The sequence below is a fragment of the Glycine max genome, chromosome 20 (genome assembly GCF_000004515.6).
Source record: "Glycine max cultivar Williams 82 chromosome 20, Glycine_max_v4.0, whole genome shotgun sequence".
In the NCBI taxonomy this organism is placed as follows: Eukaryota; Viridiplantae; Streptophyta; class Magnoliopsida; order Fabales; family Fabaceae; genus Glycine; species Glycine max.
In genome coordinates this window covers 46,086,602-46,102,739 of record NC_038256.2, presented here as the reverse complement: position 1 = coordinate 46,102,739, position 16,138 = coordinate 46,086,602, and the positions used below count along the sequence as shown (strand labels likewise).

The 16,138-nt window shown below is 39.6% G+C and overlaps 1 protein-coding gene across 4 annotated transcripts in view; it reads right to left on the bottom strand.

Annotated features, from left to right (window-relative positions):
• Positions 1 to 15,914, bottom strand: part of LOC100818409 (protein CHROMATIN REMODELING 20) — a 45,466-nt gene extending 29,552 nt beyond the window's left edge. Inside the window, exons 1-5 of one of the 4 annotated variants that reach the window (XM_006606412.4) lie at positions 15,883 to 15,914; positions 14,593 to 14,717; positions 14,383 to 14,445; positions 2,623 to 2,718; positions 2,450 to 2,542 (exon numbers count right to left, since the gene is read on the bottom strand). In XM_006606412.4, the coding sequence (XP_006606475.1) occupies positions 2,450 to 2,542; positions 2,623 to 2,718; positions 14,383 to 14,445; positions 14,593 to 14,715 (375 nt within the window). In that variant the 5' untranslated portion in view covers positions 14,716 to 14,717; positions 15,883 to 15,914. The other 3 variants (XM_003555529.5, XM_014772620.3, XM_006606413.4) reach the window with 3 other exon arrangements.
• Positions 15,915 to 16,138: the final 224 nt, after the last annotated feature.

Sequence of the window (16,138 nt, the reverse complement as noted above, 5' to 3'; positions counted from 1 at the left end):
CCAAAAAAGATTGTGTCATCCGCATATTGAAGGATGCTTATCTCAACTCTGCTTGATCCCATTGCGAATCCCCGGTACAAGTTTCTCTGAGTAGCCTCTCTCACCAGTCCATTTAATGCCTCCGCCACAATATTGAAGACAAAAAGTGCTAATGGGTCCCCTAGGCGAAGGCCTCTCTGTGGTGAGAACTCCGCCAAGGGGCTGCCGTTAACTAGTACCGAAATAGATGCAGATTTTAAACGTGCCACTATCCACTGGATCCATTTATCACAGAAGCCCATTCTCCTTAACATATATACGAGAAAATCCCATGAGACCGAGTCGTATGCCTTCTCATAGTCAACTTTGAAAACTAGACATGGCTTCTTACTCATTTTGGCTTCTTCCACCACCTCATTTGCTATCAGTACAATTTGTAGCAAATGTCTCCCTTCTATAAAAGCGGATTGTCTTTCATCAATCAAGATTGGCATAATCTTCTTCAATCTGTTTGTCAATAACTTAGCTACTATCTTGTACATACATCCAATGAGCGATATTGATCTGTACTCATCCAAAGACTGCGGATTTGTCACCTTAGGGATTAAGACAATGAAGGAAGCATTACATCCTTTTGGGAAAATTCCATTAACATAGAATTCATCCAAGAACCGTAGAACATCCGATTTCACTAAATGCCAGAATCTCTTGATGAACTTGAAATTAATGCCATCTGGTCTCGAACTTTTGTTACTCCCACATCCCCAAAATGCATCCTTTATTTCCTCCTCCAGAAATCTCCCTGTTAACATGTCATTGTGCTACTGGCCAATAGACTGGAAATGAATACCATCTAGGTGGGGTCTATTATGATCCTTTTCTTGGAATCGCTGTAAGAAAAATAGTCGGGCTGCCTCTTTTACTCTCGCCGGTTCTTTATTCCATTCGCCATCAATCCATAGCCCATGCAAAGAATTTGAATACAAGTGATAAATTGGTGGTTCACGGTGGCACAATGGCAAGACCTCAAGGTAAGAGAGATAAACAGGCCATTATAACCTAATTACTAATTGCTTGAGTTTATAACAAGGCGCCAACATTATAACCTAAATTAGGCTTGTAATAGTTAAGGGATCATTTTATTAGCTGATCATGAATTTTATGCTAGTTTACATATTTTGGGATTGTACTTAAGACCCAATTGTATTTGATGATTTTCTGCTTATATGGTGAGAAGAACATTGACTTCGGAGTTTATCATTATTTTGAATAAGAATTTTTCAACTTATCTTCTCCATAAGTGAGAATCTTTTCCAAAAGGTTGGACAATCCTCTACTAAACAGTATGAAGAATTATATGCAAATTCTTATGGTAAATTACCCTCCTTTGACATCACAGTTGCCAAAATTCCTATAGGGTTAAAGTTTTCGGATTTTGATTGACAAGGTAAGCAAACAATGTTGGCTTCAGAAGCTTTGCTCATACATAGTCAGACTTAGATTTCAATCTGTGGTTTACTTCCGTTTCAGCTTTTTACTCATATCAGAGATGCTATTTCAGCAGCAAAAACTTGTGTTTTTTTTTTTTGCTCGGCAAAAATATATATATTACGTAGATATTGGAAGTACCAGTGGTACTGAAAATACAATATGGGGATTATGTAACCAGCTGGTTCCTATGGTTATTACAAGGATCCGAGCCAGCTCTACATTACCCTGTTACAACAGGCCAGCCCCTATCCTCCCAACCTAGGTACAGAAGCCTACTCTTAGATTAGGGGACCATCGGTTAAAGTGTAATACAAAATCTTTCTCCATTGATTTGAACCATGTCCAAGTTAGTAGTATTGCATCATCCAGCACTTTGCTTCCATTGAACAATTCATTTTGAAAACAACACACCATTGTGTTGTGATTACCACAGTTCACAAGGAAACAACACACCATTGTGCTAAAGCTTAATAATAATAAATTATGGTGATGAATGAATTTCAGCATTTATTACGTCAATTAATCTCAAATACAAGGCACAAAGGGTGAGATCAAAATCATAGACTTCTATAATCAAGGTATTTTATACGCAAAACTATAAAGCAAAGGTAATCACTAGCATTTTTAAAACTCCAAAGCTGTTGTCCACCCCCTGGACCCTGCTCAAATAAAAGGTGAGCATAACATGTTTAAGATCACAGCTCAATCTGTCACCACTCACCAGTGATCTGGGTTATTGCAAATTCAGATATAATTTAATCAAGTTCGGTCTGAACTTATTTCTAAGGGCTATTTTACATTATAAGTATCATGGCCAAAAAGAAATAAATAGAAAGACCCAAATCAATATCATAAGAAGCAGAACACAAATAAGACCAATTTCTAAGTATTGATAGTGATAAAAATTGATAACAGCACAAAGAGAAAAGCAAATATTACAAACCAAAATATCTATAGAAAATCAAAAATGAAATCAAACCAGTAAGTGGGCACTTTCAGTTTCAAGGTCATCCAGAACAGCTTCCCACTCTTCTTTAAAAGTAGCCATCTCATCAGCAACAGCAGTTTCCAACTACAGACAAGATACACAAATCATAAGTTTAAAAAAAAAAAAAAAGATAAAAATAACCAGGGACAAAGAGAGAAACCAACATCATCCCCTTGAAGATTTTGTTTCAATTCTTGTCTAACTTCACTCTCCACTTTAGAAAGAGACTCCTCTTCAAGAGCCTCTTGAGCCTCTGCAGCCTAAAAAAATGTTAGAGGACCTCCATTGTTGTTGTGAAATTACACAAATTCACTCATTATTAGAGTTGAGAGAATTTTGAGAGAAGAGAAGAAAATGAGATTGAGAATTCTAATGTTATTCAACCCAAGTCTCAACAGATTACAGTTACAGATTACATAGATGATCTAACATCTAACTAACCCAACTGTCAACTAACTAAAGTTAGTTGATACAGCTGTCACTTAGCTGTTACACACTAATGTCCTCTTTACTAACTGATCACAAACTAACTACTAACCACAGCAACAGTTTATATTTCCACAAACTAATCAATTATAGTAGGAGGAGAAATGCTATCAGGGGTTTACTGATTGATGGATCTTGGGTTGAAGACCCTCTCTTGGTAAAGGCTGAGGTCTTACAGCACTTTCAAAATAGATTCCATGAACCCCAGCTTCAAAGACCTAACTTAGATGGGGTTCAGTTCAATGTATTGACTGCTTTTCAAAGGGACAGAATGGTAGAACCTTTTACAGAAGAGGAGATCACTCGTGCTGTGTGGAGCTGTGGTAATGATAAAAGCCCAAGGCCTGATGGGTTTAACTTCAGATTTATTAAGCATTTCTGGCAGCAGCTCAAACCTGACTTCCTTAGATTTTTTGATGAATTCTTTGTTAATGCCTCCTTCCCCAAAGGCAGCAATTCCTCCTTTATTGCTCTCATTCCTAAAGTGAAAGATCCCCAAGCTATCAACGAATTCAGACCAATATCCCTCATAGGCTGCATTTATAAAATTATAGCCAAATTGCTGGCTAACAGACTGAGAAAAGTCATGCCATATCATGTAGATGAAAGGTAGACAGCATTTATAAAAGGCAGACAATTGCTTCATGGAGTCTTGGTGGCTAATGAGGTGATTGAGGAGGCTCGAAGATCCAAGAAGTCTTGTATGGTCTTTAAGGTGGATTTTGAGAAGGCTTATGATTTTGTTTCCTAGCATTTTCTCATATATATGTTGAAGAGAATGGGGTTCCATGAGAGATGGATGGATAAGGGCCTGTCTCACCTCAGCTTCCATCTCTATTCTTGTTAATGGTAGCCCTACTTCAGAGTTTAAGCCTCAAAGAGGGTTGAGACAAGGAGACCCTTTGGCTCCACTACTCTTTGACTTAGTGGCTGAAGGACTGACAGGGCTAATGAGGGAAGCAGTATCTCAAAACTGCTTTAGAAGCTTCCTGGTGGGGAAGCACAAGGTTCCTGTGGATGTTCTTCAGTATGCTGATGATACTGTGTTCTTTGGAGAAGCTTCCATGGAGAATGTCAGAGCTGTGAAGGTCATTCTCAGAAGCTTTGAGATGGTTTCTGGGTTGAGAATTAACTTCGCAAAGAGTCAGTTTGGTGCTATAGGCCAACCTGAGGAATGGTGCAATTCTGCTGCTGTCTACCTTAACTGTGCACTGTTACAGCTTCCTTTCTGCTACTTAGGAATTACAATTGGTGTTAATCCAAGAAGAAGGGTGGTCTGGGATCCAATTATAAGCAAGTTTGACGCTAAGCTGAGTAAATGGAACCAGAGAAATATCTCTATGGTTGGTAGAACCACTCTTATTTTTTTTTTGGAAGGCTGCAAATATATATATATATCATTAATAGGTAAGCCAGTACCAGAGGTACCAAAGAGTAGAATTACAAGGCACCAGAGTGCTACCCTCCAAAACAACACACAAACTCAACATAAAAATTCAGACCCAAACCCATCTAATCAACAAAAGTAGATATATTAGAAGACCAGTGATGGAAATTAATGCTGAAATCTTTATCATAAGCCTTTAACCATGACCAAGCTAAGTAAATAGCATGATCCATGACTTTATAGGGATCAAAATGTTTTCCTTGGAAAATCAATTGATTCCTATGCTGCCATATAGAAATGGTTAAGGCTATCCACCACCCACATCTTGAACTATAATTCACATTCGATCCAAACCCCTCACAGAATTGGTATAAATGATGAATTGGGTTAATGGAAAGGGGACCAACTACCCGAACCCATCTCATAGATTCCCACCACAGAACATTTGTCATTTTACAGTTGAAGAACAAGTGCCCCACATCCTCTTGCACACAGCCACATAAAGAACAGGTGTCTTCCTGAATACTGACCCTTCTTCTTAGGAGGAAGCCTATTTCTAAGAAGTCTCCAACAGAAGATTGCCACCCGGGGGGGGATATTCAGCTGCCATATTGCCTTAAAAATGTTGCCATCAGGGTTTGCTGAAGTGGTGTTCATGCATAAGCTATAAGCAGACCTAGTAGAATACTGACCATTAGATTCAGCCAGCCACAACATGTTATCTTTCACCTGTCTTTGAATAGGAACAGAGCTGATCTCCTCCATAAACTGAGCAGCCAAGAGACTTTCATGATCAAAGAGATTCCTCCTCCACCTCAGGTCCCAATTCCAGATATTATGATTGAAATGGCCCATATGGGAAATATGATCCTTTTGCTGTCTGCTTATAAGGAATAACTGATGATACTTCTGCTGCAGATTGTATTGACCCCCTAGCCAAGTATCAGTCCAGAATTTGATACTTTCCCCACATCCAACCTTCCAAGACAAATTGTCTTTAAAAATACTACAGTCTTCTTGGTGATACAGCTTTCTAATATCTTTCCACCAGTGGGAAAAGCCCCTTTTGTCAGATCCATTCTGGAATTCAGACCAACCACCATATTTTAAAGTTAAAATTCTGACCCAGGGCTGCTGCTGATCAGACGCAAAGCCCCATATCCATCTACCCATCAGAGCTATGTTGAATTTAGAGATATCATTTATCCCCAAGCCTCCATCATTCTTAGGCAAACAGATATCATCCCATTTTACCCAAGGAATTTTTTTGTGGTCATTATCTCCACCCCACAGAAAATTCCTTTGGAGGGAGATCAACTTTGTGGCTACCTTCTGAGGAATTCTAAAAAAGGAGAGAAGATAAGTTGGAAGGGCATTAAGGACAGAATTTATAAGAGTGATCTTCCCAGCCATGGATATATTTCTTTGAGCCCATTTGGCTAGTTTGGACTTGAATTTATTGATGAGAGGCTCCCACACCAGCTGACTTGAAGGATTAGCTCCAATAGGTATGCCTAAATAGATGAAAGGATACTCCAGCTGTCTGCAATGCAGGATATTAGCTGCTTCCAAAGCCCAATTAACTCCACCACCTATAATCCCAAACTGACTTTTGGCAAAATTAATCCTTAACCCAGAAACTAGCTCATAACCTCTTAATAAGGCCTTTAAAACTTGAATGTTCTCCCACACAGCCTCCCCTACAAAAACAGTATCATCAGCATACTGCAATATATTTACAGGTTCCTTCTTCTTCCCAACCAAGAAGCTTCTATAAAGGTTCTTATGGACTGCTTGTCTCATCATTCCAGTAATACCTTCACCCACAATATTGAAAAGCAAGGGAGCTAGGGGATCCCCTTGCCTCAAACCCCTAGAAGGATTAAACTCCTTAGAAGGGCTACCATTTATCAAAATTGATATCGATGCTGAGTGGAGGCAAGCTGATATCCAAGATCTCCATTTTGGACAAAAACCCATTCTGCACAACATGTAATCCAGAAAAGACCAAGAAACTGAATCGTAGGCCTTTTCAAAGTCCACCTTAAAAATCATCACAGGTTTCTTATTTCTCCTTGCTTCCTCAACCACTTCATTAAGGATCAGAATACCATGAAGGATGTGTCTTCCTTTAATAAAGGCTGACTGCCTTTCATCAATTAGCCCATCCATGACAGATCTCAGTCTGTTAGACAGCAACTTAGCTATAACCTTATACATACAGCCTATCAAGGAAATAGGCCTGTAATCATTAAAGGATTGAGGATGATTCATCTTAGGAATTAGAGCCACAAAGGAAGCATTGGTGCCTCTAGGAAAGCTGGCATGAGCATAGAACTCATCCACAAATCTTCTAAAATCTGGTCTCAAGATATCCCAAAATTTTTTGATAAAGTTGAAATTAAGGCCATCTGGCCCGGGGCATTTGTCACCTCCACAACTCCACACTGCTTCTTTGATCTCTTGGTCAGAGAAGGGAAAAGTTAGGTGCTCTCGTTGCTCTTGAGATATAGATCTAAAAGGGACCCCATCCAATTGCGGCCTTGAATAATTCAGTTTTGTAAATCTGGACTGAAAGTAATTAACAGCTGCCTTCTTCACTGAATTAGGTTGCTGAACCCACACTCCTTCAATATAAATTCCTGGAATAGCATTGTAGGCTCTCCGATAATTTATCATTCTGTGGAAATACCCAGAATTGCAGTCCCCCTCTTTCAACCACGATATCCTAGACTTTTGTCTCAACAAAGATTCCAATGCAATTGAAGCATTCCAAAGGTCCTGCTGAAGGGAATTTCTAATTTGGATCTCTTGGTCAGACAGAATACGATTAGAAGTTAAGTCCTCCATCTCATTAAGTTTCTTCTGGATGTTGGATATTTTGTTAGCATCAACATTCCCCTCCCCCTTACTCCACTGCTTTAAGACAACTTTCAAGTTTTTCAACTTATTTTTTAAAGCAATACTCCCCCAACCACCCTGCTGGTCATTATTCCAGGTGTCTCTCACCAGTTTCTGATATTGCTTCTGTTGCAGCCACCAATCAAAGACCCTAAAGGGTTTAGGGCCCCAGTCCACCATGTTAGTTTGTAGAATGATTGGACAATGATCCGATAAGTCCCTTTGCAGAACAAGTTGACAGCAGTCAGGCCACAAAGACAACCATTGATCCGAGACCAAGAACCTATCAAGCCTACTTTTCACATAACCATTAGGCCTAATCCAGGTATAGTTAGGCCCGACAGATTTAATTTCCAGAAGATCCAAATCAGAAATTCACTGATTAAAGGCTGAGATATCATGGGTGTCTATCCTTCTTTGGGATAAGCTGACTCTTTCCTCTACACTTCTAATGCTGTTAAAGTCCCCAAGAACACACCACAGGCCCCCTGGGTTAGAGGCTTTCAACTGCCTTAACTCATCCCATAAAGCTTTCTTCCCTTCAAGGTCACATGGAGCATAAACGTTTACAATCACCAGCCTCTGATCATTGGGAATGCATCTCCCTTCAAGCATTAAGAAGCTCCTACTTTTCACCCTCCTTACAACCTCCAAGGTGGAATTATTCCACATACATAACAACCCCCCAGCAGCTTGCACTGAGGGAACATAATCCCATTGAGCAGTAGGATCCCCCCAAATGGCCTTACAAATATACTTATTAAAAATCTCCCTTTTAGTCTCTTGGATGCACACAAGGTCCACCTTGTGTTTTGAAATAATTCTTCTTATAGCAGTCCACTTAACCCCCCTCCCCAAACCTCTTGAATTATAAGAGAGTATAATCATGATTGTGTTTTTTTTATTCCCATCTCTCCTGCCATCAAAGCATCTCTGTTCTCCATGGATAATAACAACTCCTCTACCTTGCTGTCTTGATTCTCACAGGATAATCCCATTTCCTTTAGAAGGGCACATTGCATGTGAAAAGAGTCCTTCGGTATATGGGTCAGAACATCAACCATAGGACCTGTAATTAAATTTGGCTTGTGTTGTAAAGGAGACATAAACTCAGCGTGAGGCTCTGAATTGCAAACCTCAAAAGGGTCCTCCACCTGATGGGCTTTAGATTTACTTTTCATCATCTCTTTTCTTCTCACATACACTTTATTAACTGAAGAGGTTGGGCCTATAAGCTGGCCCAATTCCTCAGCTACCAACTCAGAGGGAAGATGCGTAGCTGTACCCTTGTCCTTATCCATGACTTGAGCTTCGTAAGGTATGTTTGCCGCAAGGGGCAAAGCTTCCTCTTTGTCCTCTGCGGAACCTTTTTCTGACCTATGTTGGGTATCCACAAGAGTGTAAGTCAAATGGGCCTGGTCTAAAAGGCTGTCTTTGACAGAATGCTTTGCCTTTAACATGATACCCTGCATATCCCTTTCAGCTTCTTCATTTAAGGCTGCCCCATTTCGGGGAAGTTGGCCGTTGGAAGATGTCAACGCCACCTCTGCCCCTATACCCTTCATAATTTGAACTTTGCCCTTCTGAAATGGTTCCACGTCATCAATGGTGAAGGACCGGTCCCTGCAGCTATGAGCCAGGGTCTTTACCCAGTGGTCTCTGCGCGGATTAGGCGGAAGGATAGCGTCGGGGAAATCGGCGTCATCATGTCCTCCCCTGTCGTCGGAATCTCCACCTAGGTTGTCGTTGGAAACACCATCGGGGAAATCTGGTTTACCACTCTTATTAATGTTGTTTTAACAGCATTACCTCTGTTTTATCTGTCTTTTCTCAGGGTCCCCTCAACTGTCATTAATAGGATCTCTGCCATCCAAAGGCAATTCCTTTGGGGAGGTAAACCAGAAGGGAGGAAGATTGCTTGGATATCTTGGAGTCTTTGCTGCACTCCTAAACATATGGGAGGTCTGGGGATCAAAGACATTAAAACCCTCAATAAGGTCCTTCTATTCAAATGGAAATGGATGTTGTTCCATCAATCTGACCAACTCTGGAACAGGATTCTGGTTTCTAAATACAATGGTTGGAGGGGCTTGGGGCAGGGACCTCAAAAGCAATACTTTTCTACTTGGTGGGCTGACTTAAGGGTCATTACTCAACACCAGAGTATGCTTGCTGCTTCTAACCAAATCTGCTGGAAGCTGGGTAGAGGTGACCAGTTCCTCTTTTGGGAAGATCCTTGGGGTGATGAAGGAATCCCCCTCAAAGATCAATTCCCGAAATTATTCAGAGTTTCTTCCCAAAGAGAACTCAGGGTGGCAGAGGTGGGATCTTGGACCGAGAATGGATGGGTTTGGAACATGTCTTGGAGAAGACATCTCTTTGATAATGAGCTGCAGTTAGCTTCTAAATTCATTGATCAAATCCATGCAACTAGGCTAAACATCAATCTGAAGGACACCTGGATTTGGAGAGCTGAAGCTAATGGAGATTTCTCAACTAAATCTACTTACCAAGTCCTTCAATCTAAGCTGGATGATCAAGGTCAGTATGTGGGGTTCCAACAACTTTGGAAGATAAAAATCCCCCCTAAGGCACTATCTTTTGCCTGGAGGTTACTATGGGATAGACTTCCTACCAAGGATAACCTGGTCAAGAGACAAATTGAGGTTGAAAATGACCTCTGCCCTTTCTGCCATAGTCAACCTGAATCTGCATCCCATCTGTTTTTCAATTGTGATAAGATTATGCCTATGTGGTGGGAATTCTTATCTTGGGTAAAGGAAGACAAGGTTTTTTTTTTTTATCGGCAAAGATAATATATATATATGAATATAAACCAAGTACCAGAGGTACCATGATTACAGAAGAATCCAGTGGGATGGTTCCCAAGACAAACTACATAACAGTCTCGGAGGGAACCAAACTGGAAGATAGATAAATACAGCTACTGCTACACTATAAATTCTACCCTCAACTAAGAACAAAAGCATCTCTAAGGTTAGAGGACCATTGATTATAGTGAATTGTGAAATCTTTCTCAAAACTTCTAAGCCATGACCACAATAAGAATAGAGCATCCTCCAACAGTTTGTTGCCATCAAAGGTGCCACTTGAAAATATGATCTTGTTCCTCAACTGCCACACGTTCCAAGTAAAAGCCACCCACCATACCCTCCATCTATTATCCCGAATTCCATCCACCCAATCAATCATATGTTGGGAGAAATTTTGCCTTGGGTGCTGAGGGAACACACTAAGCATGTTCACCCAAGACAGAGCTTCCCCCCATATCGGTGTAATTCTGCTGCAGTGGAAAAAAAGATGAGCTGCGTCCTCCTCCGATCTCCTACAAAATGGGCATTGAAGGTCATTAATCTCCACATTCCTCCTACGCAAGTTTAGCTTAGTTGGCAATCTATCCCGGAGTAGCCTCCAAACAAAAACTGCAGCTTTAGAAGGGATTCTTAGTTTCCATAATACTTCAAAATCTGCAGTATCCTCCCCCTCTATTACATTTCCCCTCAATGCAAGATAAGCGCTTTTTACAGTGTATTGGCCAGTAGGGTCCTGCTTCCAAACCCACTCATCCCGACTGCTAGGTTGGATTCGGATGCCTCCCACGTCATTTAGAAATGAGTCAGCCATGGGTATCTCGCTGTCGAACAAAAGTCTCCTCCACTTGAAGTCCCATTCCCAACCTATGTCTTTGAGGACTCCCATTTGCTAAATGAAATGATTCTGTTGACATGAGTTGAGATAAAGCCGCGGGTATTTGGCTATTAAAGCTGTCTCCCCATCAATCCACCTATCCTCCCAGAACTTGACTCGCTCACCACACCCCACCTTCCACACCATTCCATTATGAAGAACCAGCTCTTGTTGCGGATGATGGATAGCCAATTTCAAATCTCTCCACCATATAGAATCATTAGAGTCTCGTGATGCTTCATCTAAGCTCCTCCAGCCACCATACTTTGACTCCAACACTCTAGCCCATAAGTCTGTATGGTTTTGGAATAAACTCCACTTCCATTTGCCGAGCAATGCAAGGTTGAAACTATTGATGTCCTTAATTCCCAGCCCACCTTTTTCTTTTGGGAGACAAACAGTCTCCCACTTGACCCAAGCGATTTTGTTTTGATCGGGGCCTCTTTCCCATAGGAATCTACGCTGAATGCCCTCCAGTCTTTCCACCACCCTTCTAGGAATCTTGAAAAATGAAAGAAAATATATGGGAATAGATGTTAGAACAGATTGTATAAGTGTGACTCTCCCCCCAAACGATATGTGTCTTTGCTTCCATTTTGCTAGTCTCCTCTCACACTTTTTAAGGATAGGGTCCCACAACTGACATCTTCTCGGGTTATCCCCAATGGGGATCCCTAGGTAAACAAAAGGGATAGACAACATGCTACAATTCAAGAACTCAGTTGCATTCCGCTTCCACGCTTCCGACATACCAATGGATCCAAAACTGCTTTTTGCAAAGTTTATTTTGAGACCTGATACAAGTTCAAAGGTCCTCAAAATAGATTTAATCGCCTTAATGTTTTCCATTGACACCTCCCCAAAAAATATGGTATCATCCGCATATTGTAACAAGCTGATGCTCACGTTTTGGCTCCCCACTGAATACCCTTTGAAGATATTTTTCTCCACAACTTGTCTCATCAGACCGTTTAGACCCTCAGCAGCAATATTGAAGAGAAAAGGCGCTAACGGGTCACCTTGTATGAGGCCTCTTTGAGGGGTAAATTCAGCCGATGGACTCCCATTCACCAAAATCGAGACGGACGCAGATGATAAGCAGCCCTCCATCCAATGAATCCACTTAGGATAGAATCCCAACCGTACCAACATATATTTCAGAAATTCCCAAGAAACTGAATCATAGGCCTTCTCATAGTCAACTTTAAACACAAGGCACGATTTTTGACTTCTCTTAGCTTCCTCCACCACTTCGTTTGCTATAATGACACTATGTAGCAAATGCCTGCCCCTTATAAATGCAGATTGCCGTTCATCTATAATGAATGGCATCACCTTCTTCAATCTGTTGGTCAGCATCTTACTCACAATCTTGTAGACACAGCCTATTAGTGATATAGGCCTGTAATCATTCAGAGCTTGCGGGTCAGCCTTCTTTGGGATTAATGCTATGAAAGACGCATTACATCCCTTAGGGAAGCGGCCATTGGCATAAAACTCGTCCAAGAAGCGGAGGATATCAGACTTCATGGTATGCCAAAAACTCTTGATGAATTTAAAGTTGAGGCCATCTGGACCTGGGCTTTTGTCACTCCCACAGTCCCACACGGCCTTTCTAACCTCTTCCTCCTGAAAGCTCCCTAGTAACATTTCGTTCTGTTGATGAGTGATTTTCTGAAAGCGGATTCCGTCTAGTGTTGGTCTATGAAAATCAGTCTCCTGGAATCTCTGTTGAAAGTACGACCTCACCTCCTCCTTCACCCTTTGAGGTTCAACAACCCATGACCCATCTATCATAACACCTTTCAATAGATTGTTCCTCCGAGGAAGACAAGGTTATCCAAGGCTTCTAACAGAAGATGGAAAATGTGGTGGTTAGCAGCTACAAATTCAATTTGGAGACTCAGGAATGATATGATATTCCATAATCAATCCTTTGACATCACTAAGTTGACAGATAGCACCTTATTCCTTTTATGGACTTGGCTGAGGGGTTGGGAAAAGGAGTACCTCTGGTACTTTATCTAGTTAATATAAATTATCTTTGCTTTCCAAAAAAAAACAAAGACATTCAAGATTCATCTTATGATATGAATCGATAGGTAGCCAAGACACATCAAATCATAGGATTTGAATTATGAAATGTATGATTTAAATGAATATGATGTCAGCATCTCAATTGGCTTAAGAGAGGTATCAAGGTGAAATTTCAAAATTTGCAAGAAATCGACAACGCTTGTGACCCAAGTACAGGCTCAATTTGTTGTTTCCAAACAAGAAAATTCTTGTCATCAAGTTTTTCAATGATTACACCCTGGGACCATGGGACTCACTGGAGAAGATGAATTTGGAGATTAGGTCATTGGATGTGGTGCAAATGTTGGTGCATGAGGCGCATAACTTACCAGAGGCTGTGAAGCCATAGGATCTGATCGCAATGGTGGCAGATGAGAGAAATTTGGAACCTCACGTGGTGGCAAAGGTAAATTTGGTGGAGAAAGATCCAAAACAATTAATTAGGCTTCAAAAGCTCTGAATACCATAAAGAATGAGAGAGAGAAAATCTTAGAAAGTTTGTGAAAATAAAGTTGATTTTGTAGGGACTGATTTAATGTGGGTTTGGTTTCATGTTAGATTCTCCAAAATCACATTGAAATACTAATTAACATGATTTTTTAGGTAAATTTTCACATGATCTAAAACAAAATAGCAAAACTAACCCCAAAAATAGGTTCAGCCTCGTGCAGTATGGGGATAAAAGGGGGATATTTCCATTTGGCATAGTTGTTGGAATGGCTAGCCTTTACACGTGATAAAGGGCGTTTTTCGTATGGTAGCCATCAAAGGCCGTGACGCACCATTATAGCCACACGACATGTTGTGGTATTTATTGCTATATTTAGAATCACTTAGTAAGTATCAACTGACAAAAAAATCAAACTCTAGCCAAACGATAAATGATTAATTATACTAATGATCTAATAATTAGTGAATATAAATAAATACAGTCAAATTTCTCACATAAATGCTAATATTCTAACAACTAGAAAAAGATATTTTAGTAAAGTGTTTACATATTTAGAAGAAGAAAAAAATTCAATTACTCAACTAGATAATGTTCAAAGAGGAGTTGGTGAGCAACCACTAAGTTGACTAGTTATTCATAAACTCGTTAACTACAAATATTAGTTTTTTTTTTTGTAATTTCCTTAAACAATTAAATAAACCTAAAAAATTCAATAATTAGGCAGTTATTACTGTGCAAGAAAGAGATTACAATTAAATTGTAATTAAAAATATATAAAGTGAAGATACAACTTAGGATGTGCAATAATAACTGATAAGAGATCATGAAAGCTTAAATCGTGTGTGTTAGTGTGGTGTTGGGAGGGGGGGTATAACACATTGCATGGTTGTGTCTGTATAATTATAATTATAGTACCTTACTCTCCACTTCTAACAACTCAGAAATAAGATCTTGTATTTCCTCTTCTGTTAATGACTCCTGCATGAGAAGCGTACAAATGGAAATAAATCACACTAAAGTTAGTATTAAAAAAGCTAATATGGACAGCTAGGTTTTTATGAGTATTAAAAAAAACTATCATCGATAATCAAAGAGAGGGTGAAATAAAATATCTAGATAACTGACCCCAAGACGCATTCCATCATCTATTTCAGGAACTAAAGATTCCTCATCATCTGAATCATCATTGGAAGAACCACTAGAAGCACTCTCAATATCCACCACTTCATCCTCAGTTTTTCCCTCCATCTCTAGCAAAGGTTACATCATGAGGACATACAAACATACAAGACAGCATATTAAATAAGATGAACTATGTATGAAACTTATAACAGTACAACCTTCTCAGAGAATGACAAAGAGGCCAACAAGGTGGATGAAAAGTACAACATAAACAACAAACAGAATTACTCGAATAGAATCTAGACAACATATGTCTAAGTCATCTATCCCTCAGTGCCCACAAACCCATAAAAAAGTTTTTTTCTCCAATATTACTTGAATCATTATATAAATAAAAGAACCAAAATTGCTTGATTGAGAGTTTGGCAACAAGATCCAAATCATCTTAGCCATCTAATTTACTAGCGTTCCTTAGGAATATTGAAAACCTTGACAACAAACTCCATCCAAAATTTCTAAATTAGCATAGGCAGTTTCTATCTTGGCTTGGCTTTTTACAAAAATCTACCGCGAAAAATGAAATACAGCTAAGAAAATAAAAATGAAATAGAACCATGTCAAATTTGAGTAAAAGTACAGTCAAATGTCAAATAAGCAGTGCAGCAATGACCCCCAAGCCCTAAGGTAAACAATAAACCAAAGATTTAATTACAAAATATGTAGGAGTTATCCAAAATTTCTCAACACGTTACACGTGAAAAAAGTTCTCTCCGTCTACAATTTCACGCTAATGTTAAACAATAACAGTCCAGTGGTTGGTCGGGGATAAACACTAAACCTAATTAAGCAACAGAAAATATCTAACGCTGCAGCAATCAACAGAACCAGCATTTTGCGTAATGCTATTTATTGATTGAAAGCAAATATTCTGAATCACGCTATAAAACCGAAGCGTGGTACCTTAATCGCGGAAACAGAGGGAAATAGGGATGTGGTTTCGGAAATGGTTTCTGGATCTCTACGTTAGCATAGAAAATGAGAGAGAAAGGGAATTCGGTAGCAACCTCCGAAGAAGAGAATCGAGGTGGTTCGATCTTTCTTCCGAATAAGGGTACGGAAAGGAAGAGATTTATAAATATTATGAGTCGGGTAGAGTGTGGTGTGTTCTCATGTGCCACGCTGTTTCGGTGGTGTTTGGGGCGAAATTTGAAGAGGCATCGTGACGCGCCGTGAATTTGAAGGAGGGAGAAAGAGAGAAAGGACACAAATATCAACAAAAAAAAAAATGATTACCTTTTAAAAGCTTCACGATGAAATGAAACCAGCAGCGACTCGATCCTCACCGAACGTAGATTTTTTTTTCCCTCCTTTCTTTTATTTTTTTTTTTTAACATTTATAACATGTTTGAATTGGATTATAAAATTAATTTTTAATGAAATTGATTTTAAAATAATATGACAAATATCATAAATTAATTTTCAACATGCAATCACTAAAATGGATTTTAGTTATTTATACATGTCTAATGTATTATTATTTATTGTTATA